The 22,495-nt window shown below is 35.9% G+C and overlaps 1 protein-coding gene across 1 annotated transcript; it reads left to right on the top strand.

The window, feature by feature from the left end:
- The first annotated feature begins 21,807 nt into the window (after positions 1-21,807).
- LOC148251272 (uncharacterized) lies at positions 21,808-22,325 on the top strand. The gene is made up of 2 exons (XM_088210346.1): positions 21,808-21,959; positions 22,055-22,325. Exons 1-2 carry the CDS (start codon positions 21,808-21,810, stop codon positions 22,323-22,325), a joined length of 423 nt encoding a protein of 140 aa, XP_088066472.1.
- Positions 22,326-22,495: the final 170 nt, after the last annotated feature.

The raw sequence follows: 22,495 nt of genomic DNA, 5'->3' as shown, positions 1-22,495 counted from the left end.
ATGGGATCCTCAAAGGCTTCAAGGGGTAGATCAGTGATTGGTTCCTCACTATCTTCCTCATCTGGAGGGACCATAGAAAGGGATGAGTTCTATATACTCAGTAAAAAAATATTATTCAAATAACATCATATGATTTTAATTGTAACTAAAAGTACTATCATTACTTACGATCCAGAGTCATGTCAAGGGTTCTTTATTAATTATGAAAGTAATTTATTTTATTAAAGAAAACATCAAATCTATCATGCCAAAGTCATATCATATCAATCAAATTAATTATGCTAAAAATAGAGAAAATCAAACAACTCAAGTCATGCTCTTTATTTCATTTTATACTTCCTGCGAAGTCGTTCTGACTTCCACCTACTGAGGATAATATGAATTTTAGACTACCCATGTGGAATGATCAATTCAATTTACGATATAACAACACATTTATGGGTTGTCAAACTATCACACGACCTATGACCACGGTCGTGCCAACCACAGTGGTCCTACATGTTAATTATAGCCACAATCGTACTTCACCAAAGGTGATCCCTACGATCATATCGCATCACCACTCTCGTCAGAGGGTACGCCCCCATCCATAGGGAGCGATCCTCTCACTTCTTTTCTGACTAGATGGGGGAGAAATAAAAACTCGTCAAAGATAAAAAGCCTAATGAAACATTTTATGAATCATGCATGCTGATACCGATACATATTTCTCATGCTTAAATATAACTTTATGCTTTGTTACTTCACCATCGTACAATGTATCATGCATCAACAATTATCACGAACATTTAATTATTTTAATTAAACAAGCCAGTAATCGATTTACATACGTTAAATAAAAATATGCACTAACACATAACTGGGGGCGCTCGTAGCCTGAAGGCGGCGTTTGCTATCCCAGCCTACCGCGAAAGCAGGCCTATTGCATGCAAGTCTGCCCCGCGTAGGCCTACTACATGGACGACGTGCGTATAAGGCACTTGGAGCTGCAGGCCAGCCCAAGCAGGATGGGTTACGTGCGCAGACCGCACCTCACGGCCCATGCGGATGGGACATGTGTATAGGGATAGGACGTGTTCTTCCTGTAGGCATTCCCTCAGGATTTTTGTCGTTTCTTCTTTATTTTTTTTCCATAAAATCTTTTTAATTAAATTTAAATATAAATTATTTACAAATAAATTAAATAAAAATTTTTAAAATTATTTAACTAAATAAAGCTGAAATTAAATTATGAAATTTATCCAAAAATTTAAAATACGAAATTCAAAGAGTTTGAACGATCTTATGCCCCCAATAAATAGGGGTTCATATTACAAATTAAGCATGAAGGTCTTCGAAGTATGACAAATTTCATGTAAAATACATGTAGAAATCACATTAAAATAATAAGATTAAAAATATAATAAAATAATAGTTTAGGATAACCTTAAGATTAAAATATTATATAATTAATCCTTAATTTAAATAATAATAATTAAATAATGAGTTGATAATTACCATATTAATTTTGTTAATTTAGGCTGAAAAACCACATAGAACATGTGGAGGAAATAAATCCTAAACTTACCATACACACACCTCACTCATGCGAGCTAGGGAAACCCGTATGTGCAAGCGCGACCTTTGCACTTCACGACTCGAAAGCCCACCTTGGTCTCTCCTCTGCTGGGCCCACGGCTGATGCTAGGTCAGCTTGCTTTGTTGGGCGTCTAACTCAATTTCTTCTCCCTCGAGTGTGGGTCTATTGGATCGAGCCACGAGGTGAGGGCCAGCATTTAAGTCTTTTTGATGGGCCTCGATCAGTCCACCTATAGAGGTATGCATCATAGGTCGCATGTTCTATCCGAACGTGCGGCTTACTAGGTTGTGGGTTGGGCCTAGCAGCCTAGGTGACTCGGGTCACCCGTCCACGGGAACCTCTCCTTTATGCATTATCTCGGACATGCCACCTTCATATTCTAGGATTAATCCAAAACCCACAACTCATCATTATTGGTGCTTCTTTGGGCAGGTTATCTTGGCAGCCCATAAAGCTTCTCGGTCTTGATGTCACTGATGATCCATCTTACCTTATCTAAGCTTGCACGAACTAGATCCTTGGGCTTCATTGGATTGGGTCTTGTTGTCAAATCTTGAGTTTGTTTCGTTGGTCCAGGCTTTTCCCGAGCTTTATTTTTGAATTGGCGTGAAATTTGATAGTTACGTTTTAGGTATTTGGGATTCCCTCTTAGGGTCACATCATCCTCCCTTCTTTAAAAAAATTTGTCCTCGAATCCATCTCACTGCTATGTAGTGATCCTAGATACAAGAAAGAAGCTAAAAAGTAGTGGAAGGTGTTAAAATGGTACCGGGGTCTTGTGGAACACATGTGCATGTGGAATGGCGCTAAGGTCTTGGTGCAAAAGTTCATGTTGTCCTACTGCACTCATCTCTACTACTACACTCACTCTTTTGGTCAAGTTGAGCGTTGGGGTTGGGATCCCCTTAGTCAAGTCCCTGCAAGTTATGAAAAATTACCTCAAGGAAAATTTCTTAACAAACTCTAGATTCCCAGACTATGTAAGCACGAGTGCAATGTGCAATGCGGTATGAATAATGCAGATATAATGAAAAATAAATGTTTTCACTCACACCTACGAGATGACTTATGAATCATCTTGATGGTTTTCTAACAATCTAATAGGTGGTTACTCTACTTTTGTCATGCAAGATGCAAACAACGTGCCAATTGCCTTATGGGGTACAACTGGATATTTTTGTATTTTGGTATATATGATTTTTTTGAATAATAACATGAATTACTTAAATTGAATGGATAGATATGAATTCAAGCAGGATGCAATATGAACAAATCAAAAAATTAATTTGAATTGTTAATGAACAAAATGCTAAAGCAAATAAAGATAGATTTGAGTTTTTAGGAGCCAAAGCTTTGATACCAGATGACGCAGAAGGGTATAGAGAGGATCAAATCAACTCCTAAAACCCACTCAATGCATGCAATATCGAAACTATAACCACCTACAATAAACCTCTCCCTCTAATTGAATCGACAATCCAAAAAGGAATGCAAAAATAAAGACTAGAAAAAATAAATAAGGAAAGGAAGAACACCACGGACTTACCGGTAAGTTGATTCTTGCTCCTTGGCTTAACAACACTTTTGAAGACTCTTGCTTCTCGAAAAACTTGAAGAACTTAATTTTAGCAAAAATATTAAAAGAAGAAAAGCCAAAACTTTCAAGAATTCTCTCAAATTGACTGTCAAATGTGTTGTGTTTACATCCTAGGGGCAAAGACCTATTTATAGCCTTTCTAGGCAATCTAGATGAGTATAAAATCTTGAGATAATTTAATAAAATAATACTCTAGATAAAATTCTATCTTAATCTAGGATAATTACAAAATAAAATAATTATTCTATCCCTAAATAAATTAAGTAAATAATCCTAAGGGATAGACTTACAATAAAATAATAATTAAAATAATCCAATACTTATCCCATGTGATTTTATGTAAAACACATGTGGAAATCACATTAAAATAACAGGATAAATAATAAAAATAAAAATATGATAAAATAATAGCTTAGGATAACCCTAAGATTAAAATATTATATAATTAATTCTTAATTTAAGTAATACTAATTAAATAATGAAGTGATAATTATCATGTGAATTTTGTTAAGTTGGGCTGAAAAATCACATGGGGCATCTAGCGGAAAGAAGTCCAAAACTTACCACACAAACATACCTCACCTGTGAGGGCTAGGGAAGCACGTACGAACCCGTGTAGCTTTGGGCTAGCCCCGCACGTGTGACTTTTGGGCCTCACAACTCTATGGCCCATGAGTCTCTCCTCAGCTGGACCTGTGGCTGGTGTTGGGTCGAGCTACTTGGCCAGCTTGCTGGGCTAGGCATTCGACATAGTTTCTTCTCCCTAGGATACGGATCTGCTAGATCAGGCCTCAGAATGAGAACTACCATTCAGGTTTTCCCAATGGACCTTGGTCAGCCCATATGCTGGGATGTCCGGCATGGGCCGCATGATCTTTTTTAGCGCGCGGCTTGCTAGGCTACAGGTTTGGCTTAGCAGGCTGGGTGGAGGGCCGAGTGACTTGGGTCTCCTGCCAGTGGATACCTTCCCTCCGTGCATTGTCTCGACCATGCTGCCTTCATCTTCTAGGATCAATCTGAAAGCCTATAACTCATCATTGTTGATGCTTGTTTGGGCCGATTGTATCGGCAGCTTATAAAGCTTCCCGATCTTGATGTCATTGATGATCCATCTTACTTTATATAAGCTTGCATGAACTGGATCCTTGGGCTTCATGTGATTGAGTCTTGTTGTTGAATCTCGAGTTTGTTTCCTTGGTCTAGGCTTCTTCCAGGCCTTGTTTCTAAATTAGTGTGAAATTTGATGGTTTCTTCCCGCTTAACTAGAACACCCTTCTAGAGTCACGTCATATAGCCATTCAAAATACGAGAAATTCATCTAGAGAAAATCTAGGTCATTACTCGGATGAAGTCCAAACCAAAACTATATGATAGCTGCCTACTTTTGGAACACGTGAAGCATAAGGTTTCCCAATAAGATTAAGAATTAAGCAAGGTATGGAGTTTTGAAGTACGGGTATGGGCATGGGCCTAGCTTTGTGTGTGGTTTGGACCTTAATTATGACAAATATGGTCATTTGGAGCCCAAATTTTGTCAGTAAGTAGTTGAAACCTCAATGAGTAAATGAAGATAAAATTGGTTAATATATCAAAAATAATCAAGTGACTTATGGCTGTTTAAAGTGAAGGCATGTACATGGAGTGCAGCTTTGGGCCTCATAGGTTTAAGTGGGCCTAAAACGGCACAAAACATTTTAAATGGAGTCCATTTTGTTCAAAAAGGTGGATGAGATGGAAGAGGAGTTTAGTTACAATTACAATACTCTAGAATTGCTTAAAGGCTAAGGAAAGAAAGAGATAAGGATAAGGACGAAGCTTGAGGAGGTTTAAATGGCCAATCGCATTTTGACATCTCTCCTATGCTTATCAACTTCCATTGACATCCCTCCCCTTTAAATAGAGATGTGGGAAGAAAGGAAAAACATTTTGGAGTTGAGAGAAAGCAAGGTTAGAGAGAGAAAAAAAAAGAGAAAGATAAGAAGAAAAAAGAGAGGAAAATGGAATAAACCCAAAAAACATGAGGGAAGTTGATCAAATTTGGGAGATTTTCCTTGAGAAAACTCTACCCAAATTGTGAGAGGAAGAGAGAGGAAGGAATAATGAAAGAAGAAAAATAAAGAAAGAAGAGAAAAAGAGAGTTAAAGCTCACAACCAACCAAGGGAGAACCTGCAGGCTTAAGGTGAGTTTTCTCTTTCATTTTAATTACATTTCTCTTGAAACTTTGAGGATGATTTTTAAGTGATATGAGTAGTTATTATGCGGTTAGATATTACTCAAAAAATCCCATAACTCTACTGGATTTTTTAGAGAAAAGCTTTGAAATTAAGACGAGACTCTATTGGAGTTAAAACAGCATGTCCTACAAGGTATGTAATTTCAAGTTTCTTTTCAAGAAAATCAATTTACATATCTTGAGAATATTTTTGAGTGTAAAATAATGATAATTCTGAAGGGATATGCTATCAAAATTGCAGTAGGAAATTTAGAAAAATATAAGGGGAGACTCTGCTCGAGTGAAAAGAGAAAATTGAAGTATTTTTGAAGAAAGACTCTGATAAAGTGAGTAAAAAAAATTGAGAAAAAATATAGGGGGAGAATATATTATAATAGAGAAAACTGAAATTGATTGCATTGAACTCGAGTTACATGGATGTCATGGAATATAACACTAGTATGTTTTGACACATCTTTTATGAAATGTATTTATGGTTTTTATGTAATGTAAAAGCATTTTACAATGTAGTGATTGGTGCCTACTGTGTGATCTGGCATGTTTGAGATTTGGGTACATTAACTTACTGTGTGATCTAGTGTAGATGTACAGTATATTGTACTTGCTATGTGATCTGGTATGGATGTATGACACAGTGTACTTGATGTGTAATCTGGTACAATTATGTGAGAGATCTATGTACCTCGTGCTTGCTATGTGATCTGGTACAGGTGTATGATATCCAGTGCTTGCTATGTGATCTGGTACCAGTGTATGATATCCAGTGCTTGCTATATGATTTAATATAGGATGGTTTTTGATATGGTTTAAAAAATGTGGCAAATATGTTTCACTAATGTGTGTGATGATATTATATATTGCATGTATTTAGCTATGTGTCATAATATTTACTTATTGAGATAGTGTATCTCATTCTTCCATCATTTAAGATAGTGAGAATTTCGGTGCAAAATAGTAAGTGATACGGAAGAGAAGTTAAGAAGTTAGACTTTGAGATCATATTATTAATTTATATTTTTATATTGTTAAAAATGAAAAATTTTAGAGCCTCGTATATATGTATCTGTTGTACATATCTTAAGGGATATAATACTTCTTCGCACGTTGTATATTAATTAAAGTTAATTTTTGTTATTTAATTTTGTATGAAGGATAAGTGTGCTCTAGACACGCCCTTTAAGAGAAGGTGCAGGTTGTGACACATGTCGCCTTGTGTGAAAGGTCATGGGCATTTGTGTATAGGAGCCTGTTCAGACATGCCCATGGTGTCCAGATAGCTTACCTGAGGCGTGCTGTAATGCATGACCTGTCTGGGCTATGCACCTTTGCTAAGCACACCCTTGTGCCAAGAACGTCGAATGGGTGGCCCCTGTCTCGACTAGTGACAAGTGTAACAAGGGATTCTCTATGGGCCTTGGACTAAAAGTGAGCCCAAATGGGCTGGGTTGCTTGATAGTCTTCAAGAAGACTATAAAGAAATGTTATTAGGCTTGACAGAGCCTAGATATTGGTAATGGACCCCAAAGGATTCAGTTTGGATTTTATGGGTCCAGTGAACCAAGGACCAATTTAAATGGGCCTTTTTAGGGCCAGAAAATAATTAAAAATCATATTTCTGAGCCCAATAGGCTGGACAGTAAGAAATTATACAGTTATCTAAAATACATAACATAATTGAGAATAACTTTAGAAACGGTTATTAGTTTTATGGAAACTTAAACTTAAAAAAGGAAGTCCTAAATTTGTTTCACCATTATCACAAAGGAGTTTATGTTTTCTGTCTGTTTATTAATTATTGGTGAACCACTCTTTGAGAATGGATACTATTTTTACATCCCCTCTGACGAGAGTAGATTGTGACTGACTATCGGTGTCACAGTGGTAAAGTAATGTTGTGATCACAGAATCTTACTAAACTACTGAATTTTGAACTGAAATTTTTTCCTAATTCACAGTAACAGTGGAGGATCCTCTCTACCATATGTTGATGTAGGTCTAAATAGCTTTGCATGAAATTCAGTAAAAATAATGGAAACAAAAATGAGTCAGAATAAATGAAACGATCAAAACATCTAGTTGTCATTTCATTGATTAGGTTCTAATTTGCTCTGAAGTGAATTTTTTATCATCCATTTGATCATACAATTAGGAATTGGTTGAAATTACTATTTTAAATAAATGTAAGTTAAATTTTATTATGAAATTTTCAGTAGTCTTTATCACGTAGTAGATTGTTTAAATGACAAAAAGGTGTTTCACTTATTGTCTTTATGAGCTTTTGAAATGTTATTGGTATTGTTATAATGCTGTTTTTCCTTACTGAGTTTCATGGAAGTCACCCCAATCTATTTCTCCTAGATGATGTTGAAGAAGACGATCTGCCTCTCAACCTGCCCCTTGATGCTTATTTGGATCTGTTCATGGATCATTAGATGTTTGAGTGCAGAAGTGCGTTTTACTCTGGTGGACAAATATTTTGTAATTTATAGAAGTAGTGACGCAGGAGGGTATAGGGAGAATCGAATAAACTCCTATAACCCACTCAATGTAAAAAGAAAACTTTAACCGCTTAGAAAAATTTCTTCCTTTAATTGAATCTACAATTCTAAAAGGAAAGTAGAAAGAAAGAATAGGAAAAATAAACAAGGAAAAAAAAAAGGCCACGAACTTATCAATTAGTTGATCCCCGCTCCTTGGCTCAACAAGACTTCTGATGACTCTTGCTTCTCGAAGAATTTGAAGAAGCTAAATTAGCAAAAATGCTAAAATAAGAAAAGCCTAAGCTTTCAAGAATTTCTCTCAAATTAATTGTTATTGGTGTTTTTCAACCTATAGTTAAAGGTCTATTTACAACATTTCCAAGCAATCTAGATGAGTACAAATTCTTGGGATAAATTAATAAAATAATACCCTATATAAATTTTATCCAAATCTAGAATAATTAAATAATAAAATAATTATTCTATTCTAAAAAATTAATTAACTAATCTTAGGGATAGAATTTACAATAAAATAATAATTAAAATAACCTAATACTTATCGCATGTGATTTTCCTGTAAAACACATGGGAAAATAACATTAAAATAATATGATAAATAAAAAGATTAAAAATATAATACAATAATAGTTTAGGATAACCTTAAGATTAAAATATTATATAATTAATCATTGGATAAGCTTAATTTAAATAATAATAACTAAATAATAAGGTGATAATTACCATGTGAATTGGCTAAATTTTAGGATGAAAAATCACATGGAACATGTGGTGAGAAGAAGTCCAAAAAGCTTGCCACTTCTTCCCCTCTCCCACACACATCACACACCTCACCCATGCAGGCTAGGGAAGCCTGCTCATGCACGCATAGCTAAGGCTGGGCCTGCACGCACGAGGCCATTAGGCCTCATGGCTTAACGACCCGCTCAGGTTTCTCCTTGATTGGGCCCACAACTGCTGTTGGGGGGAACACTTGGTCGCTTTGCTAGGCTAGTTTTTAGCCTAGTTTATTCTCCCTTAGGTCTAGGTCTGCTAGATCGGGCCTCGAGATGAGGGCCGACCCTCAGATCTTCTGATGGGCCTCTATCGGCCCATCGACAGGGACGTACAGCATGGGCCACATGTTCTTCTTGGGCACGCAGTTGGCTAGCTTGTGGGATAGGCCTAGTGAGCTGGGTGGCAGGCCAGGTGACTCGGGTTGCCCACCCACGGGTGCTCTCCTCCATGTGTAGCCTCAGACATGCCATATTCATCTTCTAGGATCAATCTGAAAGACCATAACTCATCGCTGTTAATGCTTCCTTGGGACAGTTGCCTTGGCTGCCCATAAGGCATCCCGATTTTGATGGCATCAACAATCCATCTTACTAGATCTAAGGTTACACGAATTAGATCCCTAGGCTCCATGGGATTAGGCCTTGTCGTCGAATCTTGACTCTGCTTCCTTGGTCCATGCTTCTCTTGGGCCTTGTCTCCAGATTGGCAAAAACTATGATGGTTGCTTCTTGGGTAACTAAAAAGCCTTCTTAGGGTCATGTCATGCCCCTCTTCTTTAAATGAATTCGTCCTCAAATCCATGTCACTATTGCGTAGTGATCCTGGATACAATAAGGAAGCTAAAAAGTAGTTGAAGGTGTTAGGATGGTACCGGGGTCTCGTGGACCGCATGCGCATATGGAATTGCGCTAATGTCTTAGTGCCAAAATTCATGTTGTTCCTATTACACTCGCCTCTGTAACCACACTCACTCTTTGATCAAGTTAAGTGTTGGAGCTGGGATCCCCTTAGTCAAGTCCCTACAATTTAGGAAAGTTTGTCACAAAGAAAATTTCCTAACAATCTCTAGATTCCCAAACTATGTAAGGAAAAGTGGACTAAGCAATACAGTATGAATGATGTAGTAGAATGAAAAATAAAGTTTTCATTTGTACCTACGAGATGACTTACTCTTCCTCTCGTTGGTTTTCCAACAATCTAATAGGTGATTACTCTACTTTTGTCATGTAAGATGCAAACAACGTGCGAATTGCTTTATGGGGTGCAATTGTGATATTTTTGTAATTTTGATATATATAATTTTTTTTAATAATAAACATGAACTACTTGAATTGAACAGATAGATATGGATTCAAGTAGGATGCAATACGAATTAACAAATCAAAAAATTTAATTTGAATTGTTAATTAAAGAACAAAAATATTGAAAGTAATAAAGATAGATTTGGTTCTAGGAGCCCAAGTACTGATACTAGATGACGCAGGAGGGTGTGGGGAGGATCAACTAAGCTCCTATAACCCACTCAACGTATGCGATAATAAAACTTTAATTACCTAGAAAAACTCCTCTCTTTAATTGAATTTACAATCCTAAAAGGAATGCAAAAACAAAGAGTAGAAAAAATAAACAAGGAAAAAAAAAATGTTACAGACTTACCGATAAGTTGATCGTCGCTCCTTGGCTCAACAAGGCTTTTGAAGACTCCTACTTCTGGAAGAACTTGAAGAAACTAAATTAGCAAAAATACTAAAAGAAGAAAAGCCTAAGCTTTCAAGAATTTCTCTCAAATTGATTGTACTTGGTGTTTTTCAACCTATGGGAAAATGCTTTTTTATAGCCTTTCCCGGGCGATCTAAATGAGTACAAACTCTTGGAATAAATTAATAAAAAATTATAACCCAGATAAAATTTTATCTAAATCTATGATAATTACATAATAAAATAATTATTCGATCCCAAAAAATTAATTAACCAATCCTAGAGATAGAATTATTAATTAACCAATCCTAGAGATAGAATTTATAATAAAATAATAATTAAAATAACCTAATACTTATCCCATGTGATTTCTATGCAAAAGACATGAAAAAATTACATTAAAATAATAGGATAAATATTAGGATTAAAAATATAATAAAATAATAGCTTAGGATAACCCTAAGATTAAAATATTATATAATTAATCCTAGGATAAGCTTAATTAATAATAATTAAATAATGAGGTGATAATTACCATGACCCACCAAAGATTCTCTTCGGTTTGGCTCATGGTTGTTGTTGGGCTAGGTCGCTGGGCCAGCTTGCTGGGCTTAGTGTTTAGCTTTGTTTCTTCTCCCTCAGGTGTGGGTCCACTGGATCAAGCCTTGAGATGAGGGCCACCCCTCAAATCTTCCTGTGGGGCCTCGGTCGGCCCATCTACAGGGACGTGCGTCATGGGCTGCATGATCTTCTTAGGTGCTCGACCTCTTATCCTGTGAGTTGGGCATAGAGGGCCGAGTGACTCAGGTCACTCCCTCGCGAGTGCCTCTCTCCATGCGCAACCTCGGACATGCCATCTTCGTCTTTTAGGATCAATCCACAAGCCCACAACTCATCTTCATTGATGCTTCCTTGGGCCGGTTGTCTTGGTAGCTCATAAGGCTTGTCGGTCTTGATGGCATCAATAATCCATCTTACCTTATCTAAGCTTGCATGAACTGGATCCTTGGGCTTCATGGGAGTTGGGCTTATCGCTGAATCTTGAATCCATTTCCTTGGTCCAGACTTCTCCTAGGCCTTGTCTTTATATTGGTGTGAAATTTTATGGTTGCTTCTCGGGTAACTGAAAAGCACTCCTAGGGTCACGTCAAGTAGCTCAAAAGTTAATTTGTAATTATTTTGATTACTAACTTCATTCCCTCATAAATACAATTGTATATTTTGTAAGGGATGAATCTAACTTCCGCGGTATAGTTTATTTTTTATCGCATTCACTGCTGCTCTATTTTTGGACATTGTTCCCTATCGGTAACGGGGTGTCACACTTCGCTCTTCTAATACGAATAAAAGTAGGATTACATATTCCTACTTGAATACTTAAACTTAATTAAACTAGAAAATTTTAAACAAAATAATTAAATAATTAAATTCTTATCTAAATATGATACTTAAAAAGGAATAAAATAACTAAAACTTGAATCTTCCTTTCACAGTCGAACTCAATCTCCTCCTTAAGTTAGAAACTTTCATCTTGCATTTTGTTTCTTCCTCTTCATCCTTTAATGGTTTCTTGAGAGGTCTTTGAGTTTTACTTTGCTAGAATTTTACAGGACTTGAAGTACAAATTAATAAAAGGACTTCAACATGGAGAAGGTTTCCTTGGCCGATTGGTGAGTGCTTTTGGACTCCTCCTTCATGTTGAATTCTTTCCTCTTTTTCTTAAATATTTTTTTTTGTGATTGAATTCTTCTTCTTCAAGCTTGAAATCTCCTATGAAAAGAAGGATCTTTTCTCAGTCTTGAAGTTGGTATGGGAGAAAGAAACTCTTTTCCTTCTTAGCATCAGATTACTTTTGCAATTCTGCTTCTATAACACCCTGAGACCTCTATACTTAAACATGGTGTTGAAAACTCCATTTAGGTCTTAAAGGCAGTTATATTTAAATATTTTGCGTATAATGTAAAATTTCTTGCTTTTAAGAACTAACTTGTATTTTAGAGAATTTTTAAATATATATGTGTATATAGTATTTGGATAATTTCAGGGAAAAGAGATAAAAATAGTGAAAAATTAGAATACATAAGACGAGGGACAAATCCCTGGACACACGAGAAAAATACCTGGACATGCGGGGAAAATCTTATGGTCACGGGCCTGTAGGCCCGCACACTTGCATCATGTGCGTAGATGCACTCGCGCATGGCATTATTAGTTGCCAGGTGCACGTACAAGTGCCTTACACGCAGATGTGCCCACTAGCGCCTGCACTACAGCACGGTGGCGCACAGGGCATGGGTCACCTTGCCGTGTAGGTCCCATTGTGGTAGCCCTTCCCTTGTTGCCATATGGATGGCCATGATACATGCCACATGGCACACATCCAACCGTCCCAAAATTTATAAAGTGGGCAGCTTTCCCCTCATTTTCCACTAACATTCATCTCTTTTCTTTTTGCAATCTATTCTAGAGAGAGAAAGTAACATCTTAGAGAGAGCAAATGAGGTTCTAGAGAGAAATGAGTTTCTAGAGAGAAATAGTGAAGTTCTAGAAAGAGAAAGGAAAGAAAGAAATTTGTAGGGCTCACTATAGGAATTCTAGACACAAAGCACTCATCTTATCCACTTCTAAGAATTCGGTTTCTCGCTAAGTGTCGGTAAGGGATCCTGTAATTTATTTATACCTCTAAGTTCCCTTTTTAGATAAAACAACTAAATTATGATGATGTATGTTATTGTTTGTTGTCTAGTCTGATTTTAAAAGCATGTGTACTGTTGTGTTTGATTATGTTGATTTGTTTTATACTCCTTAAATCTGGACATGATTCATTTGGCTATTATCTGTGAGGGATTTATGTTTCTGCTTCTGGTTCTCCCTCTATTTCTACCTTTGTCTCTAAATCTGAATCTGTTGGTGAACTGCTTCCTGTGAATGATGAGTGTTCCCTCTTATGAGAGCATATACATGCAACCATAGTTAGGGACCATAGTGTATGGTCATGGTCATAAATCCCACCCTTATTTGGTCTGGCACATCAAAACATACTAATATGATACGATCTAGTGTCATTCATAGTGGTAGTTAAGAATCCCTTATGCCCTTAATATATATATTAGAACGGTTTTGTACAGAGAAAATAGTAAAATATGTAAAAATTGGAAAATTCCTTATGTTGTATTCTCTGCCTATTACTTTTTTATTTGGTAATAGCTTCTCCTTTGCTTATTACTACAAATTATTGTTCTATTGATATGTAAAAAAGGGTTTTTCTTAAAAGAACAACTATTTTTTAAATACTTAACTTTGTCTTTTTGCCATGGATCTCTAAGGTATTTATTTATTTGGTTAGCTTATTTATTTGAGGCTAATAACCTTTTAAACCTTAGCAATATAATCTTAATGCTATTTCACTTATTGAGTTTCATGGAACTCACCCTTTATATGTTGGGACGTCCAAAATGATTATAGTAATGAACCGCCCATATTTTTGCCTCTCAAAGCCTACTTCGACTCTTATTTGGATCCCTAGTGTATTTACGAGTGCTTAGTTTGTCTGCACTCTGATAAATAGTTTTTTTGTAATTAAGTAACTCTTGTATATGTATTTATTCGATGACTTTTATTGGTCCTAGATGTATAAACACTCATCTTATATTTTGGTTGTAAGGGATTTCTAACTTCTGCTATATATATATATTTTCTATTGCATTCGTGTATGTTTATGTTATTAGGCACTCTTATACCCCATCAAGTATGTGGGATGAGCCTCTTTCTTGTCAGCCATGGAGGGTGTTTCCTCCTTATCCAAATCAGACTATCAAGGATGAGCCTCTTTGTGCGGCCAGATTTCCTCTTACTTGTCTCCTCTCGGCCATGGTGGCCATGGCCTAACATCGGGATTGGCCAAACCTTGATCTTCTAAAACTAAGATTTGGCTTGCACGCCTTGACTTCTCTTGTCTTAGCTTGGAAAGCTCCTCTTGGATTGTATCTCTGAAACAAGGCCTATAAGGCTTTATTTCTTGGGATCTAGTCTCTTCAGCCAACTGTCCTGGGATTTCTTAGACATATTTTGGGCCTGAAGTCACCAATTGGGCCTCCATCTTATAGGAGTCCTTTTGTGGGTAGGACTCCTTCTTGCAGGATTGGAAGCCTGCATGTTCGTGGCAGGTGCCTTTGTGTGCGCATCCTCTTCACTTCTCCACATAACACTTTTATTATCTTTTTTATTCCTTACATCCTTAAAATATGTAGTCTAAGCATTTCCAAGTACCTACGAGTCTTTTGAGGTTCTATTTGGTCCTATCTTCTGGACCTTAATAATCAAGGTCTCTCCTTGGTCTCACTGTTTCCTTTATTTAAACACCTTAGGATCAAGAAAGAGTTTCCACTGTGTTCTTTTGTACTAATTTAAGTCCCACTACATTATTCTATTTCCATGTGACCCTACACCTCATATTCAAGGGATTTGTCCTATAATCATGCTCTGGTACCACTTGTCGCAACCTACCCCCTCTTCTTCTGTGGCATGTTCGGAGCACATTTACACTTCATACAAAATTAAGCAACAAAAATTAACTTTAATTAATATACAGAGTGTGCAGATGTGTTATATCTCTTGAAACATGTACATAAGATACATATACAAGGCTATAAATTTTTTTTCCTTACAATACAAAAGTACAAACAGATGACCTAATCTCAGAGTCTAACTTCTCAACTTCTTTACTGTATCACTTACTATTTTGCAGCAGAATCCTCATTATCTGAAAAATGATGGGGGAGTGAGATACAATAACCCAATAAGCAGAAATTTTGATACATAGCTAAACACATGCGATATATAGTATCATCACACACATTAGTTGAACACAATTGCCATATTTTTAAAATCATATCAAAAACCATATTGTACCAAATCATAGAGCAACCATAGGGTATATAAATCTCTCACATAACTATACTAGATCACACAACAAGTACAGTGTGTCGTACATTTGTACCAGATCACACAACAAGTATAGTGTACCGTACATCTGCACCAGATCATATGCCAAGTGTAGTGTACCCAGATTTCATATGTGTCAGATCACACAATAGGCACCAATCACTATATTTTACAATGCTTTTACATTTTATTAAAACCATAAATAATTTTCATAAAACATGTGTCAAAACCTACTATTGCTACATGCCATAACATCCACTTATCTCAGGTCGAATGCAATCAATTCAAGATCTCTCTCTCAGTCTCACCCTATTTCTTTCCTCAATTTTCTCTAGTCACTCCGGCAGAGTCTTCCCTTATAAATACTTCAGTTTTATCTTTTCACTCGGGAAAAGTCTCGCTTTATATTTCTTTAAATTCCTATGCAATTTTATTAGCATCTCCCCTGATAATTATCATCATTTTATACTCAAAAATATTCTCATTATAGGTAAATTAATTCTCTTGAAAAGAAACTTGAAACTACATACCTCGCAAAACACACTACTTTAACTCCGGCAGAGTCTTGACTTAATTTCTAACATTTTTCTCTCAAATATTTAGAAGAGTTTTGAGATGCTTTTACGCAATATCTAACCTCAAAAATATTGCTCACTTCACTCAAAAATCATCCTCAAAATTTCAAGACAAAGGGAATTCAAATTTTTTATTTTCCTCTCACAATTTGGATAGAGTTTCCTATAGGAAAAACTCCCAAATTCCATCAACTTCCCTCACTTTTATTGGGTTTCTTCTATTTTCCACTCTTTTTTCCTCTTTTCTTTCTCCCTCTTCTTTCTCTCTCTTCTTTTTCTCTCTAACCTTGCTTTCTCTCAACTCCATAATGTTTTTCCCTTCTTCTGACACCCCTATCATGCAAGTTGATAAGCATGGGAGAGGTGGCAAAATGTGACTGGCCACTTAAACCTCCTCAAGCTTCATCCTTATCCTAATCTCTTCTTTTTCTTAGCCTTTAATTAATTCTAGAGTATTCTAATCTTATCTAGACTCCTCTTACATCTTATCCACCTTCCAGGAGCTTCTATACCAAACTTGGGCTTCACTCAAACTGTTTTTGGCCCATTTTATCTTCACTTATTCTTTGTGGTTTTAGCTACTTACCATAAAATTTAATCTCTAAACAACCACATTTGGCGCATTTATGGTCCACCAAAGTCCTAAAAGGTCCAAACCATACACAAAGCAAGGCCCATGCCCACACCCTTACTTCAAAACTCCACAACTTTCTTAATTCTTAATGTATATGAGCAAACTTGTGCATCACGTATTCCTCAAGTAGGCAACTATCATATGGTTTAGGTTTGGGCTTCATCCAAAAAGGGCAAAAGTGGCCTTCATGTGCGTGCCTCACGGGTTTGACCTCATATTTCTCAAATTGACTTCTATGGAATTTTTTTTTTCCACACATTTCTTTCTTAATGTCTTACCTAGTTCTCAGCCAAAATTGACCCTCAAAATCCAAGTATTTTAGTCTCGAAACATAAATAAAGTTAAAAGGGTCAAATTAGAGCTTTCTCGAGCATTATTACATTAAGGCTTTGGTTCCTTGCATTTTTCTCTCAATTGTTCCTCTATGCAAGTCTTTATTTTCTTACAAATTTCTTTTCGCATATGTTATCTAATGTTTCTTCAAACTTCATTCCCAAATTCAATCAATCTTGGGCTTATAAATTGTTTCAAGCACTAAATGTCCCTTGGGGTTACTTATGGGATTTTTTTCCCTCTCTCGGGGGATTTTTCTTCTGATTCTTAATCCAATTACTCCATCATGTTCCTATTGAAGCCTCTTTTTACCTTTTGTGATGTTTTCTAGCCTCGAGAATTGTCACATCCCACACCCTCTCTTATAGGGCATGTCCAGACCACACTTACACTTCATACAAAATTAAATAATAAAAACTAATTAATATACAGAGTGCGCATAAGTGTTACTTCCATTGAGTAATGTACATATGATACCATACAATACTAGACTCTAAAATTTTTCTTTACTTACAATACAAAAGTACAAACTGATAACCTAATTTCTAACTTCTCAACTTCTCTTTCGTATCACATACTATTCTAAAGCGAAATCCTCATTATCTGAAAATGATGGAGGAGTGAGATACACTATCCAGTAAGAAGATATTATGACAACATAAGTAATACATGCAATATATATATCTGATATACTTTTCTCAAAAACATATTTACTTTTATTGAAAACATATGCACAGTCGAAAACTAAAATCTGAATCACGATTCAGAAAATACATTGTTGCGTTGTATAATGCGCTACACTTTCACATGTACCAGATCAGTCAGCATGTACATTGTACCACATTGTACAACGAGCCACATGTTCTAGGATCAGAAAACAGATACACTTTGCTACATTGTAAAATGAGCTCCACTACATCATTGTTATGGAGGGCCATTCGCATTTTCCTACTACAATTCATGTTTGGCGCACACTTAACACTTAACACTTCCCCATACACCCAAAAATAAAATGATTATGTAGGGGCAAGCTGAAGCCCAACATCATGCAGCTCCTTTTAGAACAGCCCACCTCGATAAATGATGCACACTTATTTGAATAACTTTTCACAACACATGGGCAAAATAACACGTAAAACAGAATATCATTTTCACAAAACACTTACACTTTCTATATAAAAATACATATAGAACACTTGAAAACACTTAAAAACTACATAGCCCATGTAATCACAACATCCACTTACCTCGGGTCCTACGCAAACCTTGATCTGGGCAGAGTCGCCTCTTGCACAAGTTTTAATCCCTCTACTCAATTTGGCAGAGTTTTCCCTATAAAACCTTTACATTTCTCTATTAGCCCGGGCAGAGTCTCCTTTTATGAAAATCACAATTTTTTATTTTTAAATGGATGAGTCTCCCTTTAGTTTATCTCAAATTTCTATTGAAATTTTAGTAGTCTCCCCTTAGGAACATTGATAATTTTTAACTCAAAAGTACCTTCCTAATATAGAAGTCACATATCTAGAAAAAGGATTTAAACAACCTTATCTTATATCACACAACCTTGATTTTTTTTTTGTTTCGCCGTTTTCTGATTTTTTTCTAAATTTTTATTTTCAATTTAATTTAGTTAAATTAAAATCATTTAAAATAAAATAAAATAACATTATTTAAAATAAAATTTAAATAAAAATTAACCAAAATCATGAATCACGATAAATATTAAACAACGTAACTTAATTAAGTTTAAAGCGGCCAAAGACCCGAATAAATAGAGTTTCCAAATCATTTTAGTATAGTGATGGGTGAGGTGTTACAATCTGAGTCCATTTTTCCCAGTTATTGCCCAAGAAGTCCATTTGTCACAACTATCACATGCCTCTCAGGTTTTGCCTCATTTCTCCCAATTTTTCTTGTATGGATATTTTTCTTTTTCCACACACTTCTTCCTTAATATCGTGGCTAGTCCTCAACCAAATGTAAGTCTCCAATTTCAAGTATTGTACTCTCAGGATACAAATAAAATTAGCACTTCCTCGAGAACTATTGCACTAAGGTTTCGATTCCTTGCATTTTTCTGCCAATTGTTCTTCTACATAAGTCTTTATTTTCTTACAAATTTCTTTCTCGATATTTTATCTAATGTCTCTTTAAATTTTATCCGACAAATTCCATCTCTCTTGTTCTCAAGAAGTTTTCCAAGCACTAAATGTCACTTTGTGTTACTCAAAGGATTTTGTCTACCCCTCTCAAGGGATTTTCTACTTCTCTTGGGGGATTTCCCTCTTGATTCTTAATTCAATTACTCCCTTATGTTCCTGAAGAATTTTCTTGCATCTATGATGTCTTTCTAGTCTCAAGAAGTGCTCCCAACCCTAGAAAATGTGATTTTCCCTATTGACAGAAAAACTCTTCTTTAAGGGATTCTAGTTACCTAGATCTCATTATTTTTGCTCCATTTGATTTGAAACTTGATTCTTAACCTTAATACATCCTCCTTTATATATGTACACACTCAATCATCCAAATCAAACACAAGAATCAGACTAGAGAAATTTGGGATATTACAATAAGTGTTCTCGGTCCTAGATAACTTGGTTTCCCCTATTGGGCAAAAACACTTCTTAATGGATTGTGACTACCCCAATCTCATAGTTTTTGCTCTATTTGACTCGAAACGTAGTTATTAACCTTGTCATATCTCCCTCCATACATTTAAGAACTTAATCAATCATACCACACAAGAGTTCAACTTAGGAAAGATCCAGGCTATTACAATAGCAGAGTATACAGAGAAGTTTAAAGAATTGGCTTGCTCCGCATCTCAACTGGTAGCTGAAGAAAGCATAAAAGCTATGAAGTTCTAGAGGGGGCTGCACAAAAAAAATTGGGATACAATCTTTGTGATATAGATACGGACATACAAGAAGGCATTGGCATGAGCAAAGATATCTGAAGAGAATTTAGCATAGTGGCACCAGCGGGCCAACGTATGTATACTATCTTTGGTACCTTTGCTAGAGTCCTAATAGATCCCCGATCTATGCATTCTTTTTTTTATTTGATTTTGTAAAATATCTGAATGTTAATAAGGCACCATTAGATTTCATTCTAGTAGTTTCCACCCTTGCAAATAGAGACTTAATGGCTCCTATAATGTGTCGAGCCTATATCATAGAGATTGCTGGTAGGGAAATGCCAGTAGACCTCATACTTCTAGATATGCATGACTTCGACATTATATAGTGACAGACTGGCTTGTAGTATATCATACCAATTTAGATTGTCATGGGAAAATGTGACATTTAATATTCTGAATGACAAAGCATTTTAGTTTAAAGGCTTGACAAAGTCTCAATGTCCATGCTTAATTTTTTTTTGTTTAAGTGTATGGATTATTGGAGAAAGGATGCATAGGATATCTTGCATATATACTAAAAACAAAGAAAAAGAAGTAAACCTATAACAGATACCCATGGTAAAGGATTTTCCTGATGTTCTCCCAAAAGATCTCCTAAGCTTACCACCATATCGTGAAATCCAGTTCGCGATTGACGTGATTCTAGGTATAAATCCAATCTTGAAGGCACCATATATAATGGCACAGGTAGAACTTGAGGAGCTGATGAAAAAGTTACAGGAGTTACTAGACAAAGGCTTCATTAGACAAAATGAAACTATTTCACCATGGGGAGCTCTAGTGTTATTCGTAAAGAAGAAAGATGGTACTACAAGGTTATGTATAGACTATCGTAGTTAAATCAAGTCATTATCAAGAACAAGTACCACTAACATTTATTGATGCTCTATTTGATCAACTCGATGGGGCACCAGTATTCTCTAAGATTGATCTACAACATTTAGGATTAGGTATGGCCATTATGAATTCTTAGTCATGCCTTTTGGTCTAACAAATGCCCTCGTAGCATTTAAGGATCTCACGAAAAGTGTATTTTAGCCATTTGTAGATAAGTTTGTCATCGTTTTCATTAATGACATTCTAATATATATTCATGGAGCAAAGCAGAACATGTGGAACATTTGACTATACTACTTGGAATACTCTGAGAAAAGAAGTTGTATGTCAAATTTAAGAAATTTAGGTTTTGATTAATAGAGGTTTCATTCCCCAAACATATAGTTTCCAAGAAAGGGATTTCAATAAACCCAACAAAGGTAGAAGTTGTAGTGAACTAAAATAGGCCAACAATAATAATAGAATTTGAAGCTTTCATGGTTTGGCTGGATACAAAGCTAGCTACTCCATTAACATAGCTCACCAGAAAAGATATGAAGTTTTAATAGAGCATGAAGTGTTAAAAAAGTTTCCAAGAACTAAAGAAGTGGCTAACAACGGCTCTAATACTAACAATTCCTGACAATACTGGTGGATTTTTTATATATAGTGATGCATCAAAACAAGGTTTGGGATGTGTTTTGATGCAACATGGGAAGGTCGTGGCTTATGTTTTTAGATACTCAAGAATTATGAATGAAACTATCCTACCCATGATTTGGATTGACAAACATAGTATTAGCCCTAAAGATCTGGTGATATTATCAATATAGAGAAAGTTTTAAAATCTATAATGACAATAAGAGTCTCAAGTACTTGTTTTCCTAGAAGGAGCTCAACATGAACAAGAGAATATGGATAGATCTGCTTAAAGATTATGGCTGCAAGATACTATATCATCCAGGTGAAGGAAACATGGTTGCAGATGCATTAAGCAAGAAGCATTCATTCACTTTGGCTCACATGATGGCATCTGAATGGAGATTGTTATAGGAATTTAGAAGCTAGACCTGAATGTTCAACTCAAGAGAATAAGCTGATACCTCGCCAACATCTGAATACAGTCTGGCCTAGTATAAAAGATCAATGGAGCTCAATAATCAAACCCTAGATTGTAGATCATTAAAAATGATGTTACTATGGGGCTCAAGCAAGAATTTAACCTTGAAAAAGATGATACATTGAGATTTAGAAATCGACTATGCATGCCCAATGACAACAAACTAAGGAAATACTTATTAGAAGAAATGCACTGCTCAAAGTTTGAAGTGCATCCAGGAAATAGGAAGATGTACCTGAGTTTGAAGACTAGATACTTGTGGAGAAAGATGAAGAAAAATATTGCTTAATTTTTGTCCAAATGCCTCACTTGCCAGCAAATTAAAGTGGAGCATCAAAAGCCAGCGAGACTACTACAACCTCTACCTATACTAGAGTTGAAGTAGGAGAAAAACATCATGAACTTGTGGTAGGACTACCCAAGACTAGATCAAATCACGATGCCATATGGGTGATTGTGGATCATCTAACAAAGTTAGCTCACTTCCTCACCATCAAGATAAATGATCCCTTAGATAAACTGGCTAGACTCTTACATAAAGAAGATTGTGAGGCTACAGGCATTCCAGTTACTATCGTCTCTGATCAAGATCCCTGATTTACATTAAGATTTTGGACGAGCTTGTAAAAAGCAATGGGAACCAAGTTATCTTTCAGTACAGATTTCCATCCTTAAATGGATGGTAAATCAGAGCAAACCATACAAATGTTGGAGGACATGTTGCAAGCATATGTGATCAACTTGGGAGGAAACTGGGATGACCATCT

The sequence above is a fragment of the Carica papaya genome, chromosome 8 (genome assembly GCF_054855325.1).
Source record: "Carica papaya isolate Zhongbai chromosome 8, ASM5485532v1, whole genome shotgun sequence".
NCBI lineage: Eukaryota > Viridiplantae > Streptophyta > Magnoliopsida > Brassicales > Caricaceae > Carica > Carica papaya.
The sequence above is the reverse complement of the archived record's forward strand: the minus strand, read 5'-3'. Positions and strand labels throughout refer to the sequence as shown.

Bases quoted from the DNA above. Each gene is read 5' to 3' on its own strand.
- LOC148251272 (XM_088210346.1), top strand. From the start codon at position 21,808: ATGGGGCTCAAGCAAGAATTTAACCTTGAAAAAGATGATACATTGAGA. The intron at 21,960-22,054 runs GTACCTGAGTTT...AGCAAATTAAAG, and splicing joins CATCCAGGAAATAGGAAGAT to TGGAGCATCAAAAGCCAGCG.